Raw genomic sequence first — 22082 nt, forward strand, 5'->3', positions numbered from 1 at the left:
GAGATACAATATATTATAGTAATTCGTATAAACATATATACCAACCCAATCAGACAACATGGATTAGATCTAACAATAATTTTTTAATTGGTCATATTTAAAATTTGATTTATTTTATTTTTATTTAACGAAGATATTTTTAACTTTACAATTGTACTTAAAACTTGTATACTCGAATTATATATACGCACATGCAAACCAATCTAGGAAACCAAAGCAAACCAATAAAGGAATTATCTCTACCTACCCCCTACAAACAGGGTTTATTCTAAAGCGGTGAACCCCAAACCCAAATTCGAACCGAACGAACTAACTAACGAACCAGTTAACATAGGACTGGATCCAACATGGAAATGGCATTAACACCAGTAATTCTGTTCAAAGCTATGGCATGATTAATTATTCAAAAAGGAAGGACTAATCCTACACGACTAATCAGTTTATACTAGAGTACACTAACGGGATTTGGGGTCAATCCAATTGTTTGAGATATGCAAAATAAGGATCTACCACGGTGGACATAATGTATGAAAAAATGTATCTAATCATGTTAACATATCGTAAAACACGGTTCAAATGCTGAAAATTTAATTGTAAGCTTTTCGAGGGTTTGTTGTTTCTAGAAATGCTTTGTATCCAACAAGCCAACAACATACCTTTTAAATGTATGGTTAGCCCCTAAGAAAATAATTGATGCAAAAAAGAAGAAGATGATTTAGTAATTCTAAGCATGCTTTCCTTACTATTTAAAATGGTGCATAACATGGATCTGTATGTGAAAACTAGAGTAATAGCTATTCAATCATACAATTTTATTCCTTAGAGATCATCAAAACCTTGTGGTTGGCTTGGCTAAATGAATCGTGTTCCTCCACTCCACTATGTTCAAAGCCACGTCTTTTGTTAGTTTATGTATAGATGTTAAAAATTAATTGTTCTATATGGAAAAAATGTCAAAATCTGTTAGAAGTTTTAAAACCATAGTCACTTACAGGCATCAATGTTTTGCTACCATGGTCACTGCTGTCCTCTGAATTAAGAATAATTACATTAAATGTGCTTTAAAAAAATGAGAAGAATAGAGACTGACCTAAACTTACAAAAATTAGAAAAATACCAGAAAATGTTTAAATTAAATTATTTACCTATTCTACTAAACTAAAGTAAGGTGTTCTCCAGTTTCTCTCTGAAATAAAATGATGGTACTAACTAGTGAGCTAGAAAAAAAAATTGTGAGCCTGAAGAAGGGATGGTGATTGGAACCTTGGAGCTAGGTACATAAATTACAAGACATTCATCGTGTAGAATGATATGTCATAGGTACATATAAATGCGCAAGTGAAATCTGGTGATTGAAAATTTTCATATTGGGCTGAGAACATGACTCATTATTAATTTTTCGCTCATGACAATTGAAGTCTATGATTGCCTATGTAGAATGGACTCAGGCTGGAATGAAATGATGACTAGAAGTAGAGTTGAAAGGTGATATATTATGGGAAACCAAATAGTTCTGGTTGTTCTCATCATCATCATCCCAGTAACAGAAAATGGGTTATGCCATTGCATAGTTGATTTACAGATGCTAATGGTGAATTGGTCAAGGTGTTGGGGATTACTACTACCAGGATTTCAGCAGAATTGCAAGCTTTACTCAAGGAGCTCAACATTATTCTCAATAAAAATTATTCGTACGTTCTAATCAAATCAGTTTCTAAAGTAGTTGTTGATGCCTTAAATGAAAGAGGCCACTAATTAAACGTGGACTACTGAATGGTTGCTATCCTTATTATATTCTTTATTGCATTTAACAAAAAAAAAAGAAATTGCTACAAATCTCATCTTTGTTTACTGTAATAATGATTATAATCTATTTTGATAGCAAGACAAACTTCACTAGGAGTGCAGTGGAGTAGAGTTGCTAAGGGATTGGAGAGCTGAGACCCTCTTGAGAGGATAAAGGACGGAGAGTGTGCCTTTTGGAGGTGATGGATGGGATGTGTCTCCTGAATGAAGGCCTCTTGCTAAGGTGTTGGAGAGTTCTTTTTGCGTAAAGTGTGCGGAACAGCGGTGATGCTCTCTCCTTCAACTTGAGTATGATGAAAAACATCAATCTGTAGGCTATGAGTATGATCACGACAGCACACAAGTCCCACCACTTGGAATGACTCAACGATATCCCCAAAATATCCTGGAGGATATACTCACCCTTCAGCTTCGGATCACCAGGTACTAAAGGATCAAATTCCAGCCCGATCATGTCGTTCTTAAATTGACCCTACATCCACCACCCATTACATTAGGTGCACCATATTGATCATGAATGAATGTTATATGTTTCCTACTGTGATCGGTGCATATATGTTAAAATTTACCTGCAATGCCCATGCCCCATAACTGATATAGGAGATTGGATAGCGCCAGACGGCCTTAGGAAGATCAGGCAGAAACCGGAAGAACCCAGCAGTCATCATCATAATTCCCTACAACCAATCAATCATCAGAGAGTGATATGATAACCAGAAGTGAAGTTTATAGGATGGTCGGGGAAGTAGCTTTCTTACCATTAATCCGGCTCCAGTTATAATTCCCATCAAGTAATTAGGCACCAATGATGCAACCACCATCATGCAGCTCTCTATAACAGCAATGCAGCTGAATATAACAAGGCAAGAGTACACATAGCGAGAGAACCCTGAATGAAATTTCACCATGAAATAGGTTATTGTCCCTGAAGACAAAGCCACTGCAACCAAGAAAGGGAAGGATGAAAGAAAGTTGGATAGGATGAATACGCCGACACCATAATAACCATTGAGCCTTTCACGAGTAAAAACCTGTTTTGAAGGAAAAATATATTATTAGACACATGGGGATCTATATAACACTAGTTCCATCTTTCTTGACACAACTTCTCTATAGAAATCGATATATCACCTTCATTTCTTCAACAAAAGATGGGAAGCCCCCAATTGACATAAACGTCATGAAGCCCGTAATGAATGCAGCACACGATCCTCTAGCATAGATCGCAGTATAGCTGGTCCCGACATCATAAAAGATGGTTCCAACACATAAAGCTACCAAAGTATAGATTATGATCCTTGACCAGTAGTACCCCATGTCTCTAGACATGTTTATAAAAGATCTCCGAGTCAATGTGGAAAGCTGTTTCCACCAGCTGGCTTGGCTTCCTCTGTTCGATTCCACATCGTGTCCTTCCTGCGTTTATGTGATATTGTTTGTTTGTTATAAGCCTCACATTGTAGGAGAAGAATGTGAGAATTTCAATTTGATTATTAAAACTGATTTAAGGTTCCTGAAAAATTAATTTGTAAATCCTCTAGTTTAGATCACTCTTTTTGTAACTGTAATCGATTGGTTCAGCTTCAGAAATGATTTGAGTTTGAGATGCCTACAATGAGCAAGATTTGTTGAATTCGTCTTCGTGCCCTCCTTGAGTACTCTGAGCTCCTGTATTTCTCAAATAACAATGCTTTGATCTCGGAAGATGCCAAATTCATTAGAGGGTCCGATGATTTCTGGATTTCCTGTAACAAACAAACCCAAAAACAAATCAAATGAGAAAAAAAAAAAAAAAGGAGTCCTGAAAAATGATAAAGAGGTATTCAAAGACTGGATATTGATGGAGATAACGTACACGGGTCGTTTGGGATCCCTTGAGAGTAGCAGTTACGACGTCGAAATCTGTGTTAATACATCGAAGGAAATGATCTGAAGGGTTTCTTTTGCTAGGGCAAGGGAACCCAGCTTCAGCAAAGAACTGCAACCAGTATTAAAATTAGATTATAGTCAGTAAGGTTTATAATGTACAAAAAAAAGATATATTTGTCTGTCAGTCACCTCTACAGCCATCTTTGCTTCTCCAAAATAAACAGCTTCTCCACCTGAGAGGAGGAACAGGTCATCGAACTGTGTAAAAACTTCACTGCTGGGCTGGTGGATGGAAGAGATGACAGTCCTTCCATCACGAGCAATGTTTCTTAGAGTTTGAATCACAAAAAAAGCTGCTGCACTGTCGAGTCCACTAGTGGGCTCATCAAGGAACAAGAGATGAGGCCGTGTGAGGATTTCGAGAGCAATACTAAGCCTCTTCTTCTCTCCACCACTTATTCCCCTTAGATGCCAGTTACCTATCGTTCTGTCAGCACAGTCATGCAAACCCATTTCCAAGATTGTGCTCTCTACGACCTCATTTATCTCTTGTTTGCTCATCGAAGTAGGAAGCCTGAAATGAGCCGAGTAAGTGATAGTTTCTCTTACTGTTAGAGTCCCCATCAACACATCTTCTTGCGTCACATAAGCCTGAATATTAATTACACAGTACAATATGATCAGAAGAAAAGAAGAAGAATTAAGAGATTACGTACTCATGTGTATTTATACCACTCCTACAGTACTTACAACTCCATCATCTAGCCTCCTTTTCTTCCCATTGAGGAGAACATTTCCAGTCATTATAACATTTCTTGAGAGTCTCCCTGTTGGAAGCTCAAACATTATTAACATAGGAATAAATACTACTTTCTTTTTAATATTTTTTGCTAAACTAGCTAATGGAAATAATGCATGCATTATATAATACCCCTTCTTCTGTAACAAAAGAGAATTTGGTGAACATCAACCCTCCTTGTAACTATTTTGGAATCAGATACAATGAGGAATTAATTTTTTGCATCCCTCAATTTCGGCTCACCATTGTAACTCTGTTACCGGTTGTTAGAACTAATATATAATGTTTCTTTTCTTTTCTCTTTTCCAATAAGCAAATGAGTTAGTGGTCAGTAATTAGTAGGTTAAGTCAGGTTTCGTGGTATCAATACTCAACAGACTTTAACCAATGTGTTTTTTTTTTCTTATCGATTGGCTTGTTGTTTGCTTATTATCATTGACCAAAACCAGTTGGCTTTCATAAAAGAGAGAGAATTCTGAATAGTTTACTAATAGCTCATGAGGTAATCCGAAATTTTCATCTAAAGGCCAACCCTCAATATTTTTGTACAAAAATTGAAAGTTTATCATCTTGTTTTGGTGGGATTTCGCTTCTTCCCTCTATAAGATTCAGATTGGTTGCAATGACATAACGGTTAATTGGATCCTCATGTGATGTGAGGATCATCTCCTAGATAATATTCCTATCTTTCTATCTATTCTAGTGGTATAAGGAAGAGTGACTATGCGACAGGAGCTGGCTGTCCAAGCTGCACTACACTACGTAACCTTTGTTAAGGGATCAAGTCTCGCACGTAGTTCTCTCCTATGGAAAGCAGCAAACTAGTCAGTAATTCGTTCCTAGTGAGTGTGGCCTTAATCCTCCTTAACTTAATTACCTCTGTTTTAATTTTTCACTCTTTTCATGGAAATTTTATCTGTTTTCTTTAAAACAAGGTATCTGAATCTTGGTGTCCTATCTTGTCTTGCAGATGACATTCTTATTATAAAAATAAATAAATAATTAAAAGAATAAGATGGAATATGCTCTTTGTATCTGTGATTTTTTGTTTAAAATACTCAGATTAGTCTCCTAGCTAGCAATGAAAAAAAGGAGATTATGGATGCACTCCTTTGTTTACCTCTATTATTTCCTCTCACATGACGTTCTCTCTTTGTCAAACTGTACTCAATCGTACTATCAACACAAAACTGGAAGGATGTGGTGTGCAACTAGTCTGTCCCTTAAAACAACAATCACCCATAGATCCTCAATGATGTTTGAAGTTCAAAAGTTGATGTGTGATTGTGGGTGGGACTGGGAGGAATTCATGAACACGTGATGGGCCTAAACTGCATAGGATGGAACGTGGTGGATAACTTCTCTTGGATCTCAGGACACTTAATCTGGGCCTCCATGGATGATGAGCCTGGGCCCAACAGGACATTCATTAACATTACTATCCGTCTCTCTCTCTCTCTCTCTCTCTCAACAGGACATTCATTAACATTACTCTCTCTCTCTCTCTATCTACTCTTATCATCCAGTGACGTTCATCATAAAGACTCGAATGGGTCAAAACTATATCTTATGTCATTTGTTGTAATGTGATTTAACCCTTGATCTCTCACTTGTTACCTTTGATATTTTATGTTGATTTTAATTATTAAAATAAATAAAAAATCAGTGCAGGGATAAGAGGGGTTTTGATCCAATTAATGATCAATAATTATGTGTTATGTGGGTTCGGGAAGAGCTTCACATGGTTTGTAATATGTATATATTATATAAGCAAGAAAGCAAAGCAAGTGGTATGGCAATGAGTAAGAAACTCCTACTTTACAACAACCTAAATCAAGATTCCATTTCAGCTTGGTGCACTGATAGAGGATGAGGAGGATGAGGTCCATATAGTATTAATTAGTATATAATAGTAGTACCTGCCAATGAATCAAGAAGCGTAGATTTGCCTGATCCAGAAGGACCCATGATAGCCATGATTCTACCAGGTTCAGCAAACCCACTAAGACCTTGAAGCAACCTCCTCGTCGGCCCTTTACCGAAGTTAGGTAGAACCACCGTCAGATCTTCCCACACCAAGTACGTACCATCTCTACTAACACCACCTGATGACATGGACATGGACATGGACATGGCCGCGGCCGCCTGATGATGAATATCAACAACACTCACACTACTAGTGGCCTCGATCTCCATATCGTTTGATTACCCGTTACCACTACCACTAGATATCTGACTCTTAATTTTAGACTCTCAACTCAACTTAGGGGGGCTGACTGGTTAGTGAAAATTAATAATAATCATAATAGAGAGAGTCAATATATAATATATATAGTTATTATGCTAGGAGAGGAGAGGAGAGGAGAGGAGAGGAGGAGAGGAGATGTGATGGGGGACGAACGGGAAAGACTAAATTAGTCTAAATTAAATTAAAATGGTAGTAATAAGTAAAGGAAAGGAAGGGGAGGTGGGGATCAATCAATGCTGCCATGAATGGTGTTATGTGGGGAGGTTGAGAGTTGGTTGTGGGTACTGTCATCTGAATACAACATATTCATGGCCTTGGGTCTAGCTGCTCTTGCTTTCACATGATGTACGCTCTCGCTTACCATTCCTTGACCACCCAACTAATTAATTAAATATTCAATTCTACTTTTGTCGGTTTCAAATTCTTACTCAATCTCTATGCCATTTTTTCCCATAAATATCTTTTATCCTTTCGTTCTATTATATTTATAATTATCCTGTATATATGTCTGAATTCACGATGTTGCTTCATTTTTTGGCCCTACATGCACATGCTGTGTGGCTACTAAAGGATATTGTTAGCCACCACCATATCCAAGTCGATTCCCTAGAACCAAATAAATGTATAAGCATGACCTTCAGAATAATTTGGGGGAAAAAACAAAAAAGCAGATTTCCTAGGGATCAGTTCCAATTTTCTAGGGATTACCACTCTTTTTTCTTATGGATACAATTTCTTGGAAATCCATAACATCCTAACGATCGTATTAATGTAGAGCCTAAAGACTAAGAATCAAGTCGTTTCTTCACTCTTAAATTTTTCAATGGATCCCCCCAAATACATATTCTAACAATCAAGTCAATGAAGAATTGGATTGGGCTTAGGTTTGATAGGCAAAGATTTCAATCAATTTTTAATGCCTAAAGTTGGTGTTTAGTTATAAATTTTTGGGGATTCATGATCCAACATTTGCTCTGCTAGCTATCATATAATGACATGTTGTCACCTTTCGAAATTGCTCATTTGCATGTTACTGACTTATGCAAAAAAAAATTATTTTGCAATTGTAAAGTTAAGAACCTTTCACATGTGCCCATTCAGCATGTGCCACGTGACGGTCCATTGGTCTTCATGATTTGCTATATTTGTCACTTCTAAGTAAATTATGGTTTTGAGATTATTTCCTTACATGTTATGATGTGTGTTAGATTTATGTCAAATTTCAAGTTCATATTCTCTAACATTATTCTTTTATGTGGATGAAAGATGAGCTCAATTTTTTGGATAGATTCTTAGGAGTGTCTTGCTACATGTTGGATGATATCATTGTCAAAATTTTCAAATGATTTGGTCATATTCTATGAACATGCTCTGAGTTTTCCTAGGTTAAGTGCTAGTTGTTGGGATCAAGGAGATTTAATTTGTCATAGGATTTGATTTATGGGTCTCGGATTTGATTAATCAATTAATACTTTTATATTATTTATTTGGGTATCCTACGAAATGGGCCAAAATGCAAGATGAGGTCTACTTGGAAGAGTGAACAGAGTTATAGAGGAGCCTCCTCTAAATTTAAAGGCCGGTTGGAGCATATTTTTGACCCCCACCTTTATATTTGAAGGGCGGTTGGAGATGCTCTGAGTGAGGGGTTTGAAAACCATTCATTTATAATTTTCGATATTCTATTTTAATGCAACGCAACTGTCTTCAAACCACAATATCTACCCAAAATGACACGAGCTTGAGATGACCCGGCCCATTGCCACCTCCTACCAGTTTCAACTGCAAAAATCATGTGTTGCTTTGATTTTCTACTAAATTTTTTTTGCTTTTAAATTATTGTATCTCATCTCATTCTAGATTTTGAGTCGACTCCTATAATTCAAAGGTTTATGGAGCGTGATATCAGTATAGGAATAAATCCTATTTAATAGTGATTTTGCTATAAACCACATCATACATTCACACAAAATCTCGACCTTGAAAATGTGAAATCCAATTATTGAAATTTATCTTAGAGTTGTATTCATGAGATATGTCTTTATTTCCAACTACTTGTTACAACATTTTTTACAATGCCTAGATGTTGTCCATTTTACACGATCATACGACATCGAGCTATCTTGTAAAAAAAAACATTGAAAAAATTGACGACAACTAGGTGATGATGTAAAAATATATATTGTAACAAATAGTCGTTCCCCAGTCCTAGCCCATATATATATTGAACTTTTGGTTTGATTCCACATATAGCCAAATTAGAACTTGACTAAAAGATTGACTCTTGTTCATATAGGATATCTAGTTCAAAACATGAGACCTTTAAAATCATAACCAACCCTACAAATATCTAATACCAAGCGGGTACCCACTGGATACTCATTAAGATAAATAATATTTTTTAATGAGAATGAAAGATGAGTAATCGATAAAATAGACAATTATTTTAAATTAGAAAAAACGATGTAGCTTGTAATTTCTCACTTGATATGATAGTTGATACCAACAATAAATTCTTTAAAAAAAAACAATCAAACTTTTGAGAAGAAAGTTTTAGAGAACTATGAGTATTTGTTTGCAATTGAAATTGAGAAGAGATAAAAAAAAAAGATATGAATGAATGTTTTTGTAAGGAGAAAGGAAAATAAAAATAAAAATACTGACTTTACTTTCTCTTTACATTCCAAGTTTAGTCAAATCACATTTACTTCAAAATACTTTTTAATTAATATTTAATTAGGCTTCTAACGCTGTTATATGCATAAAATAATTCTACTAAACAAGTACCATCGTGAACATTATTGAATACAATATCGGAAGAAGACCTCATTCTTATTGGGTTCCTAATACGACTACACAAAATTGGACAAAAAAATGATCAGGTCCATTATAGTAGACTCAAAACTGACTAATTTGGTTACAGATATATTGGGTACACATTTACATCTTCTTTATATTTATAAGTGCCGTTTCAATGACTCAATTAATACTACTGTCTAATCAAGAAATCCAATAGTTGGGATTTAAACATATCCCAATGGTGCACATCTCTGAAATACTTTTTTTTCTTAAACAACTAGTGGCCGGTATCCCCACACCCTTCAGGTGAGACTAATCCCATGGTCACATGCAGCGCCTCTTTGGAAAGTCCTACATGCAACTGGTTGTGTCAAGGTCAACCAAAACCTGGAAGGTGGCCCCCAAGGAATTCATTGTTTCATGGGTTTGAAACACTTTACCTACCCTACCTGAGGAGCTTATCCAAGCTTGGCTTGCCACTAGGCCAACCCCTTGGAGCTCACATCTCAGAAATAGTATAAGAATAAATCCCACACCGGATTTCATATCTACACATTGGGATCATGTGTGGTTTTTTTCTTCCCCTTAAGTCATTCTTCACAAGTATGACCTAATCCTCCACACATGGATAGAAGAATAAGAAGACACTCTAGTATAAAACTATAAATAGTCCCAGGAAACAATTTGTCATAATTCTTGGATAAAAAACACTTACCATAAAGGAAAAAAAAAAAGGATTCTGAAACAATGAGAAATTCTATACACAAAACATTCTATTTTACATTTATGCAACAAATGAAAAACTGCAAGGAGGTCTCAAAGTACAGCTTAAGATGCATCAACGTATGGTGCATCTATGGGTTGTCGTCAAGAGTAAATGGACCAAGTTTGTCTGTCCTAAATAGAATAAGGAGCTTCTTTGATACCATGGTACGAGCTTCATCCGATGCCTTGTGAGGAGGTACCCTTAATGCTTTTTGTAGTGCTATAAAAAACTTCTTCTCGATTAAGTCACTCTCATCCCCAAAATTACCATCAAAGTCAAGAGTGTGTGACATAGAGTGCACACTCAACTTGTGTCACAAGTTCCTATAACAAAGAAAAAGAAAAAAAGCAAGACTTTCCAGTAAGCTGATTAGCAGATATAAATTTAGCATCAGAATTTTGAGTTCAACAATTAAGAACAAGTAATACCAATTATTGGAAGAAAAAAAAATGCCAACAGGTGATATGTGCATAGGAAACACAGGTTGGAGTTCGTTTTAATTTATTTTGTATAATCTTTCACTTCAACCCACTTCACTTGATACAATTCAAACTTTAGATTAGGTTGAGATCTACATAAACTTAGATTTTTTATTTTTCGTGGAGATAGAAAGAGAAAAATCTATGGTTATGAAAACACTGCCACATCGGCACAGTGTCAAGTGCAATCAGTACAACATTTTCCTTTGAAAAATACTATAGTCAAACGTGATTTTTATATATGCAATATTATGCATAAATCAGTTTTTATAATTTGATATCTTAACAATCCATAATGATGGTCAGGAATTAGGCTATACTTGTTAAGAAAACAGATGCAATTGAAGTAAGAAAATGAATTGAAAAATAAATACAAGACAAGATGCAATCACATAAAAAAACACATAGATTTTACACGATTCCCTTAAGATTGAGGTACATCCATGGATCACATTGATTCCACTAATGAAGAGAAAACTCACATTTACAAATTACAATCTTTCTCCAAAAATGAAAAATATAAATACTCAAGGAAAATAAGCTAGGATTTTACATAATATTAGTGAAATTACGAAAATACCATTGGAAAAATTTCTTTACCACTAGCCCCATCACACACCCCCATGAGTTCAGCGCTGAGCTCGACCAGAACGCATAGCGTGATTTATAGTGCCTCCTTATTGATCAATACTATCAGGCTCCACAAACCACAACAATACGTACAATCCCAACCAAACAAAATTCAAAATTCAAAATTCATTGGAAGGATTTCAAAAATATAGAGAGGGGAATTATAATGCCCTTGAAGATTGTTGGTCAACGGATGCACAATTGTAATGATATATCCCTACAGGATTCTAAAGAACAGATCCAAATATATGAAACAATAATAACATATAACAGTGCTAATTGATATCCCTAGGTAGGGAAGCCCTTTTGCGAATCATTCATATAAATATATGGTTTGGGGGTTAAGGTTAATCGATTTGAGAGACGAGATGAGAAATGGAGTTTTTGTATGATCAGATTCTAAGGACGAAGATGCTGAGTTCTGCTCCCATGCCATTACCAATACCGTCTGGATTCATCATGTAAAAAGCTTCCGAGTCTCGGCTTCCCACCACTCGTTCGAACCTAGCCCTCATGTAATAATAATACATGACCTGCACCTGCACCTGATCATGATGATCTCTTATTTCCTCGTCAGCTGATTCCAATGGAATCACACCAGCACCCACCGAAACGCTCTGCAGTACTCTACTCAACACGTGCCAGCAATAATCAGAATACATGCGAGAATTGGCATATCCATATTTCTTCCCATTACAATAAATAGTCCACACGGGCTCCTGGAATAATAGCTTCTTTACACATCCTGCTCGTCCACTGCCTGACGATGATGACGATCTCCTCTCGCACTCCAGAGCAATACGCACTAGTCCTGTCGACATCTCCTTCACCAACGTGGAGGTTGACATAGCCAACTCTAGTAGAAGAACCGGTTCAGACTTTGGGTCCTCTTGAATCACCAAGTTAACGTGCCCCTTCTTGTGTCCGAAGAGTGTGACTGTCACTGTACGGCTTATACCTGACGATATCAGAAATCTGGAGGGGATGCTCCTCAAGCTCTGCAGCCACGGAGGAGTCTGACATAATAATGTTGGAATATTAGATATTATTGATCGGAAGATGGCCCCTATGCTTCGAGTCTTGCTACTCACCAGACTATTACTATTACTATTACTATTAATGGTCTGGTGTTTTAGAACGACTAGGGGCTTTTTGGGGATTTCTTCACCATAATATGGGTCAAGTACTAGAGCTGTTGATGATGATCTTAGAGGGTTTGAAGGGAGAATCCTGCGATTCAAGCTGCTGCTGCTCCTATGTCGGTCAAGCTCCTGGATTTTCATTGCTTGATAATATATTAAGGTGTGATTAAATAGCAAAATTAAAAGAGAGAGAGAGAGAGAAGTGGTGGACGATGAACAGATGAAAGACGAGTACACCATCTGATGATAGTGTTACGAGAGATATATGGGTTACAAAGAGAGGGACGATGGACTTTCATGACGAATGATGCCATTCATTTGAAAAGGAAAAGGAAAAGGAAAATTATGGGTAATTTTGGTGAATATTTGACAACATACGCTTGTGGCTTTTCAAACAGATGATGTAACCCCCTTGACTTGGGTATTCCACAAGGGACTAACATGTAATTATAAAAAAATGCCCTCAACTTCAAACTCTTGCCAGAAATCTTTTTTTTTTCAAGAAAATCCATCCTCTTCATCACCCTTTACAAACCTTCTACGTTAAAATTTTCACAAGTAATGAATTCTCCTGATGTGACAAGTTTCAGAATCGTAGATCTGTACGTCTTGGGATACGCATTTTTTGAGAAAGTGCAATTTTATATCTCGAGATGTACAAATCTATGATTTCCAAACTTGTCATGTCAAGAGAGTCAATTGAATGTGGCACATGGGATAGTCAGATTATCACGATCCCTAGAAAAATAAACTTATATTTATTCATAGTATATGTGCATTTGCTTCCCAAAGCCATTTGAACCTTTGGATGTCATGCTCCATTGAAAGCTTCACAAATTCAAAATTTTGCCTTTGTCTTAAATCGAATTTCTACCTCCTTTAACATTTGAACCTCGAACAATAAGATATGATTTTTTTTTTTTTTTTAATATTAGAGTTGGAATTCGATTGGATTTTTTTGGAAGGAATAGAACTTTGATGATTTAGTAATTAAGTGTTGTTCTTATGTAGCATCAACTTAAAATGCACATTGTAATGAAGATTTAGTAATTAGGTGTTTCAAATGAAAACATCATGCGATTATGATCTAAGTATTATTGATGGACAAGATCAAGTTGAAGGTTGATAGGGACATGTGTACAACTTAAGGCAAGCCCGTCACCCATCTACATATATATATATATATATATATATATATATATATATATATATAGGGTCCCGTTCAGCACCCTAGCTTTACCACACACTTTAACAAACGTGTTTTGTCTTACATGGGTTAGAAGTTTTGGAATAGGCTGATTTTTGATGAGGATGATCTCTATGGTGAGGAGATCATCCTCACCAAAAATCAGCTCATTCCAAAACTTCTAACCCCATCAAAAATGGTTTACAAAAAATGGACGGTCCACGATTTTTCAACGTGTAAATATGGGGCTAAACATTTCGGAATGGGCTGATTTTTGGGGAGGATGATCTTCTAATCATGGAGATCATCCTCACCAAAAATCAGCCCATTCTTCAACTTCTAACCCATGTAGGACAAAAAACGTTTGTTAAAGTGTGGTAAAACTTAGGGTGCTGAACATTTCCCATATATATATATATATATATATATTATGGTCCCGTTCCGTGGCCAACAGTTTGGCAAACATTTTGACAAACACTTTTTCAAAACATGGGTTAGAGGTCTTGGAATGGGCTGATTTTTGGTGAGGATGATCTCTACGGTGAGGAGATCATCCTCACCAAAAATCAGCTCATTCCAAAACTTCTAACCCCAGTTTACAAGTAGAAAAATCATGAACCGTCCATTTTTTGTAAATCATTTTGATGGGGTTAGAAGTTTTGGAATGGGCTGATTTTTGGTGATGATGATCTCCTCACCGTAGAGATCATCCTCACCAAAAATCAGCCCATTCCAAGACCTCTAACCCATGTTTTGAAAAATGTGTTTGCCAAACTGTTGGCCAAATAACGCTACCCATATATTATCATCTCAATTTTATTTGCAGAGTAACCGACCATGGATTTTATTTTTAAAGAGGTAGTTGGAACTTGAAAGAGATGGAAATATGTAATTTACAAATGGATTGATGATATATAGAGTAAGACAAGGTTTTTTATCATTGGACGTTCCTCGAAATTTGTACGTATAAGACAGCAACAGGAAGTGCGACTCTTTGAGAGATGCCCCTTTGTCTTTGTCAATACAGCCACCAAGAGTTTGACCCATGACTCTTTAAAACTGAAACTAAACTCAGATATCCACTGAGTCAAGCCAATTCAAAGACTCATAAGTTATTCGAGTCAACTAAAATGTATAAAGGAAAATCGTTGATGTGATAGCCACATACGTGTTTTCCCGAGATACAAGTGAAAAAAGCATCCATGGTTCATGTGTGCACCACCATGTCAAAAATGTAAGAATGGCAATAAATCCCAATGTCACCCAGCATGACTCATGTATATAAAAACTAATTTTAAAATTAGAGATGTTAAATTATCACACCACCATAATATGAAGAGTTTGGATCGTATGCACTCAGAGAGGAGGGCTTCACACCTCAACACATGCCACATTAACCGCAATCCAAGGGATTGATGTCTAAAATATTTTTTTTTTAAATCGTATGCATCCAAAATGAAAGATTGAAACTCCCTTCCCACACATCAACACATGTCACATAAGTCACAATCCAAACAATTAATATCTAAAATCTGTCCTTCTAAAAATTTTCTTGGATTGTGATTTATGTGACAAGTATTAAAGTGTGGGAGGAGGGTTTCAACCCACCCTTACTTAGTGCAAACTCTATCTCTTTTTTAAAATTTTCTTAGATTGTGGCTTTAATGGCATGTATTGAGGTGTAGGAAGGGAGATTCAATCCTTGGTCTTCGGCGCATAGACTCTAACACGAATTCACACCTTAAGTGATTTTAATATAAAATTACTCCATATGAATAAAATTTTGCATCAAGTCACTTATAAAATGATTTTATAATAATTAACTTATGAAGTGAATTTATTTTGTAATGGTTTGCTAATATCATAGTTCTAAAATTAATACTTATTTATTTTATAATTTTATTTTTTTTTGGTTCGATATTGAGTAAATCTCTTTGAAATTCTTAAAATGTAGAAATCATAATTGCAAATTAAAATTTACAATATAATCATGAAAATATTTAGAATTTCAAATTCATTCTTCATGTTTTATTATAAATCATCGAAATAAATTAAAAAATATGTTCAGATGTACAAAAGTAAGAGAATATTATTCTCTATTTATCATTTATGATAAAAGATTGTTGAAGATGATCGTAATTAGCCATGAAAAACCTAATTAAGTGAACAATACGAGAGAAGGGTGGTTTGGATATTTCAAAGACATTATACACGTGTCAGTTTGTACGCACTTGGCATCAGTTTATCAATAGAGGAGTTCGCATCAAACTCCCTCAACCCGAGAAGAGAAGAGAAGAGAGGAAGGAAGGAAAAACCCTCCAGATTCCAGAAGCACAAAAAAAGCAATGGCAAGAAGAAACTCTCTTTTTGGTTCATTTCTTCTCTCCCGGAACTTGCTTGGAGATAAACTCTTCGTATTTTCGGATCCTTCTCTTATTAATCAAGTTTCTATAAAAACCCTAACTACTTCCACAATCTCCTCTCCTACTACTCTTCCTTTTCCTTTATCTCCCCCGCGATCCAAACAATTCCCCTTCTTCCCATCTAGGTTCTTTTGTTCATCATTTCCAGGTACGTAATCTGTACCACTAATGCTCATTTTAATGGTTTATTAGGTCTCTATTTTTCTGAAAACCCTTTTCCCAATTCCCATTATAAAGTTGTGGTTTGTTTGGATTGACCCATTCGAAATTTGCAAGACTAGGTTTTCATTTTTCTTTGGTGTTGGTTTGGATTGGGTCACAAAATGACTATCCAAACAGACCCTTATTCTTTGAGGCGAACAAATGGCTACCCAAACAGGTCTCTGTTATTAAAGATAGGGAATAATTAGTGTACTTGTTTGAAGGATTGTATATCTGAGAAATTTACGACAAATTCATAAATTAAAAAAAAAAAAAAAAAAAGATGTGGTAGTAATAGTTAAGCAACCTACCGCATTTGGTCAAATCTTTCAGGTCCCTCCAACATTGTCGTTATTAAGACTGAAGAAGACTTCAGTAGTTCACTTAACAAGGCTCAAGGTACATTTTTTTTTTTTTGGCATTTTTAGTTGGATTCATTCTGAATTCATAGTTATTTACTTTTTTTGTTGGTGGGATTTTATGCGTTAGATGACTGCTTGCCTGCGATTTTCTACTTCACTGCGGTATGGTGTGGACCCTGTAAGATTTTCAAAACATTGAGATTGAATAATGTGGAATTCATTTGTCTTTCAACATATTCGAACCGGGTATTACTTTTCTTAAGGTACTTACTCCTTGATAATCTTTTTTGTAGGTAAGTTAATATCTCCTGTCATCGAGGAGTTGAGCAAGAAATATCCTCATGTAACAACTTACAAGATTGATGTCGATCAGGTAAGATGAGTTTGTGCCATTTAGTTATATTTCTTCATAGTTTTTTTTTTTTTCTTGTGGTTTTGATTGTATCATAGATGAACTTAGCTAAACATAACCTGTTAATGAGACGAAATTCAAATAAAATGGAAAGTTTGAGCAGAAAAGCCAATGTCGGTATCTTGAGTTTTAAAACCTAGATGGTTTTATGTTTTAGGTGATATGTTACATAATTAATAAAACACCTTGAAGAATACAAACATAGGAGTCATTGTTTTCTTGAAACGACCTCATATATCCATTCAAATTGTAATATGAGAGAAACATACGATTTGAATCATGAATTGTGCCCAGATCATAAAATACAAATAAAAAAGGCATGATTTTTATATTGAAGGATTCTAACTTCTAATACAAATTATTTGAGTTACGATTTGATCCGAAGTGCAGGATTCAAATCATAGTTAAATCATCATCATCGTAAACCGTCGAGTTGATACTAGTTTCATTAATAAAGTAAAAAATGTTTACATGGAATGACTCAACTACTACTACCTACTAGTACATATTTCCTATCTAAACACTCTATGATACCATAATTGCCAACTTGTCATTTGCAGCAATTTACAACATAACCCTTCAAGTTATTTCATTCACGATATAGTCTTTGGATTTTGATATGTTGGTTGAAAAATAGCAATTGATATGCAAGTGTTCCTGGCTTAACTTAGTGAACCAAATAAAAGGTTACCTTATAGAGGTACGTGCTTCTTGGAGAATTTCTAGGACTTCACACACCTCAAGGTCCCTGCTACAAACTACCTATTTTTCGTTCTACTCCTTCATTGTCTCAAACTCCCCACTGACGTTCTGCTCGTCAAAGACAATCTGCACTCAAATTAGGAGGCTATCTCATAGTTTTTCTCTATGTGAAAATTTAATGAATCAATTAGACTAATTCTTTTCTTAAATATAGATCTTTGTCTCTATCATAGCAAGTTCTATTATAGATTGAGATTCTTGCTATTTATGCTCAATTTCATCTTTTTCTTACCTATGTTTTTATTTTTATAAATAAAAAATTTTATTTATAGAAAGAAAAAGCTGGTCGATTGACCAACCTGCAACCAAAGAGTACAAAAACAAGAATGTTCTTGGGTAGAAACAAGAAAGAAGAAGTAAAACGAAAAATACAAGTAACTTAACAAGATGCTATGCCCTAATGGATACACCATGCATTCCATCCCACTTAAAAAGAAAAATCCTTCAAATTCCTCGAAGGTCTTGCCCCGTAATTTCTGGAATTATGAGCGATCTCCTTTTTTTTTTTTTTCCTTTGGGCTGATTTTAGCATATTTGTTGGTGTTTTTTAGTCGTTTGGGCTTGTTTAGTGTTTTTCAATAGTAGATTTTTTGGAATGATCCCAACCTAGATGACGAGCCTGTTTTATGTCTCATCATTCTCCTTAGGGTTTTTGATGGTATCAACTATTTCTCTTTCTTTTCTCCAATAAATTATATTGTGCTTACCTCAAGATGACACATGTACTACATGTGATAAAATTGTGCTTTGCTTATTATTTAATCTATGATTGCAACGTCTGACATGTTGTTGCATTTACTTCATAAGAGATAGGTGTGCCTTTTTTTTTTTTTATAAGTCTAGGTGTGCCTTTTAAAATGGGTAAAGTTTCTTTTTGCGTTATTACTTATCAAATTTTTTATTTCTTTATGTATTATGATTGAAAATTTTCTTTTTTACAGTAATTCATGTGGAACTTATTAAAAATAATTTGTTTGCAGAAAGGGCTTCAAAACACTTTAAGTGATCTAAAGATCTACTCTGTGGTAAAAGAACTCGAACCTAATTGTTTTTTGAATATTTGAATATTATTTCTTTTTCACTGATAGCAACGCTGAACGTAAGTATATATTTCTTGCTCTAGTAGATTCCAAGCTTGTATTGTTGCTCATGTATACTTCTTTCCATATCTTTTATGCTCATATTCATCAATCCAAAGTCCAAACAACAATTCTCTTTCAAGGTGATTACTTGTGTTTTTTGGACTATAATATGATTATAGGACGAGTCATGCTCCTAACACCTACTTTTGAAAGTTTTGTAATTCTCTTCAGGTTACGTTTGGTGAAGTTCAATGTTGTCAAGATCTAGAGTGTTGTGTCTAAGTGGACTAAAATATTGAACTATCTAGTTGTAGTTCTTTGGCTGGCTAGATATCTCTGCTTACCTTCATTTTAATCCTTAAGTTTGTGGCATGACTCCAGTGATAACCAAATGATCGAAATTAGAGATCAATGTGATTTAGCAAGTCATTGGTAGAAAATAAGAGGTTAGTGAAGTAGAATCAGACAATTTAAATTTCAAGACTAGTTTGAGTGGAATCAACACCATTGGATCCTTTGTCCAAATGATATAGTGGCACCACTAGAATGAGGAAAAAAAGAGAGGTTGCACCTTAGGGTATTTGAGCATCAAACAAGTTTTATCCATTTATTTGTTGAATTTAAATGTATGGATTTATATGCTTGTGGGGGCAGTAGAATATGCTCGATTAGCTTAGTCATCCCGAAGTCCGGTGGTTCCCCCCCCTGATTCAAATCTCTCTCTCTGAATCCAGCGAAGAAACTGTACTTCGATCACCCGCTACCTCTCTTTCCCCTACTGCGTTAGCGTAGGGAGAGCAAAGTAGTAGCAACCTATGCAATAGTGATCTAAGTACTCCAAATGATTTTTATAATTAGTAAAAATGCCTCAACAGAGAGCAAAGTAGTAGCAGCCTAAGCAGGCCATGCAATCTCTGTGTAGGTAAAGTGCCTCAAGAAATAGTGAAGCAATGGTGACCTTAGCAGGCAAAACGATCTTTATGATCAAGGAAAGTGCATCAAGAGAGTGAAATAGTGGTGACCTAAGCAGGCCTACCCACTTCTTTGTGATCAACAAGAGCACACCTCAAGAGAGAGCAAACAAGTAGCGACCCTATATGCACACCACACCAAATTTCCTTTCACTCATAAGTCAAGCTCACAATTATTTATTGCCCAAGTCAGATCAAGCAGTCGAACCAGTCACTCTTTATTTTGGAGCTTACCTCTTCCTCCTCATTCTTCTTCCCTAGTTTCTTTGCAAAAAAACGAGAAAGTTCATTTTATTTCTTAGTTTGGGCAATTTTGACTTGCTGTGTGACATGGCTGTGTATTTTCGGGCAAAGTCAGCTTGATTTTGGCCCCTATATGATACAAGTCCTGACACTATTTAATGCCACGTTGCTTGTAGTCTCTTGATAGAATCTTTGTTCATAGAGTTTCCTTTATCCCCTCCTACATGTCCACTGTAGGTTTTTCTTCATGCACTCTTGTTTGGCATGTTCTTTTGCTACGCATGACCAGAGTTTCGTGCCAATGAAATTAACTTTTTTTTTTATTAAGCCCAATGAAATTAACTTTTTTACAAGTTGTTTACATCAATCCAATCAATAAAGTCACACCATACCTAGATCATGTCTATGGTAGGTTTTCTTTAGCCTCCTCACCATTATTCTCCTCGAAGGTATTTACATCTTCCAATGTTCCAATTTTACAATGTCCTCGTACAAGCCAATGGTTTGCAGCTCTATGCATCATGATTTGTGTAAGCAAGTCAAATATCAATCCTTTCACCTCAGTGTTACATCCAATTCTGCCACAAATCTGGTGTGATCAAGCCTGCCTTCTGTGAACACAAAGGTCCAGGGGCGACCAATTGTCAGGTTAGGCTGCTACAGAATGGGATGTCTACACCTGATATTACTTTGGTGCTGGAAAATCAGTTAGTGAGAAGAAACTCCTAAGGCAAGAAAATAAAATTATATAAGTTGACCAAAAAGACGACTCTTTAGTTTGCATGATGTCAACAATGCTATATACACTCTTTAAGGCCACAAATACCTCCTGCACACTGTCGCTCCATGGTATGGATCAAGTAAACTAGAAACAGTGTGCTACTAAAAACATTTAGTGTTGCAAAAACTTTTGGCAAGATCAATATAAAGACCTCTACAACAACTGAAGATCTTGGAGATTTTCTTTGTACTCTTCCCTTTCTCTTCAGCATAGATGCTTCATCACTATATTCACATTTCATTTGGTTGTTGCTATGATTATTTTTGAGAATCTAGACTAAAGTTTATAATTAGCTCAAGACAACCAACTGAAGTTTACTACATATTGCTGAAATTTTCTAGTTTTTTCCTGATCCATTATTGATGATCCCCCTTACTATTGACGTGTGTATTTTTACTGCAGCCGACGCTCCACTTCTTTCACAATGGGAAAAAGGCCACTGAAGTTGTTGGTGCTGATATCAAACTTTTGAAACAGACCATGGAAAGCCTTTACAAGTAGTTAGTATGCAGTCCACTTCTTTAATACATACATACATTATAAACATGTGTGTATTTTTTTTCTTTTTCAAATGAATCGAAGGATGCGTGGATTTCTGAAAAGCGGACAGTCGTTAAATAATATTAATCACTTAGATATAATTTTGAAATTTTAAAATTGGTTGAGTCGTACAAGAATTGTATTCATGGGTTTTTAAGGTTCGAATTAAGATGATCTAATATAATCCATAAATTACTGTATTTTGACATCCATAAAGACCAGAAGCTGGTATAATCCTATGGAGACAAGTGAAGGATTGATTTTTGGCTTGGGATAATCTCTTCACCAATGTTGTACTTAAAATACCCATCTTCATAAAAAAATCAGTCCATATCATTAATCTTCATGCTGACCCATGTCCTTGTAGTTTGTCAAAAATCCCAACACATCTACAAGCTCGAGTTGGGATCGTTGGCACACATTCCATTTTAGGGTCCCTATAATTTTCCTTTGAGAAACAACCACACCTTCCTTTGAGGATCGTTAATCAAAGTTTTCCCTTTAATGGTGGAAAGAACATCTGCCAAACAATGGTCCCTGCTAGCATCAATCTTTACTCTTATTAACAGCACAAGGGTAAA

At 35.6% G+C, this 22082-nt stretch overlaps 2 protein-coding genes and 1 pseudogene across 4 annotated transcripts; 1 reads left to right on the top strand and 2 right to left on the bottom strand.

Moving 5' to 3' along the window:
• Positions 1-1739: 1739 nt before the first annotated feature.
• Positions 1740-7046, bottom strand: LOC147385199 (ABC transporter G family member 15-like). Its single transcript, XM_086423437.1, has 9 exons — positions 6394-7046; positions 4426-4502; positions 3865-4326; positions 3662-3784; positions 3420-3551; positions 2938-3222; positions 2565-2837; positions 2376-2483; positions 1740-2278 (listed from the first exon to the last, which is right to left on the bottom strand). The coding sequence occupies exons 1-9, from the start codon at positions 6668-6670 to the stop codon at positions 1922-1924; spliced, it is 2094 nt and encodes a 697-aa protein (XP_086279563.1). The 5' UTR covers positions 6671-7046; the 3' UTR covers positions 1740-1921.
• Positions 7047-11518: 4472 nt separating this feature from the next.
• LOC147385200 (protein MIZU-KUSSEI 1 pseudogene) lies at positions 11519-12896 on the bottom strand (annotated as a pseudogene).
• A 3084-nt stretch (positions 12897-15980) lies between these two features.
• Positions 15981-21717, top strand: LOC147385201 (thioredoxin O2, mitochondrial-like). Of its 3 annotated transcripts, XR_015172061.1 has the most exons (7): positions 15983-16295; positions 16682-16747; positions 16838-16888; positions 17004-17083; positions 18865-18909; positions 21364-21557; positions 21606-21717. XR_015172061.1 is itself a non-coding variant. In XM_086423642.1 (6 exons), exons 1-6 carry the CDS (start codon positions 16070-16072, stop codon positions 21460-21462), a joined length of 567 nt encoding a protein of 188 aa, XP_086279768.1. In that variant the 5' UTR covers positions 15983-16069; the 3' UTR covers positions 21463-21602. The 3 variants fall into 3 exon arrangements, 2 of the variants coding, with proteins under 2 accessions (XP_086279769.1, XP_086279768.1); XM_086423642.1 differs by lacking the exon at positions 21606-21717 and having other exon boundaries at positions 21364-21602; XM_086423643.1 differs by lacking the exons at positions 18865-18909; positions 21606-21717 and having other exon boundaries at positions 15981-16295; positions 21364-21602.
• Positions 21718-22082: the final 365 nt, after the last annotated feature.

The sequence above is a fragment of the Akebia trifoliata genome, chromosome 14 (genome assembly GCF_017979445.1).
Source record: "Akebia trifoliata isolate Shusen 1 chromosome 14, ASM1797944v1, whole genome shotgun sequence".
Classification (NCBI taxonomy): Eukaryota; Viridiplantae; Streptophyta; class Magnoliopsida; order Ranunculales; family Lardizabalaceae; genus Akebia; species Akebia trifoliata.

Bases quoted from the DNA above. Each gene is read 5' to 3' on its own strand.
- LOC147385199 (XM_086423437.1), bottom strand. From the start codon at position 6,670: ATGGAGATCGAGGCCACTAGTAGTGTGAGTGTTGTTGATATTCATCAT. The intron at 4,503-6,393 runs GTACTACTATTA...AGCTTCCAACAG, and splicing joins GCTTCTTGATTCATTGGCAG to GGAGACTCTCAAGAAATGTT. The intron at 3,223-3,419 runs GTAGGCATCTCA...ACATAAACGCAG, and splicing joins TTCAACAAATCTTGCTCATT to GAAGGACACGATGTGGAATC.
- LOC147385201 (XM_086423642.1), top strand. From the start codon at position 16,070: ATGGCAAGAAGAAACTCTCTTTTTGGTTCATTTCTTCTCTCCCGGAAC. The intron at 16,296-16,681 runs GTACGTAATCTG...CAAATCTTTCAG, and splicing joins CTTTTGTTCATCATTTCCAG to GTCCCTCCAACATTGTCGTT. The intron at 16,889-17,003 runs GTAAGATTTTCA...TCTTTTTTGTAG, and splicing joins TGCGGTATGGTGTGGACCCT to GTAAGTTAATATCTCCTGTC.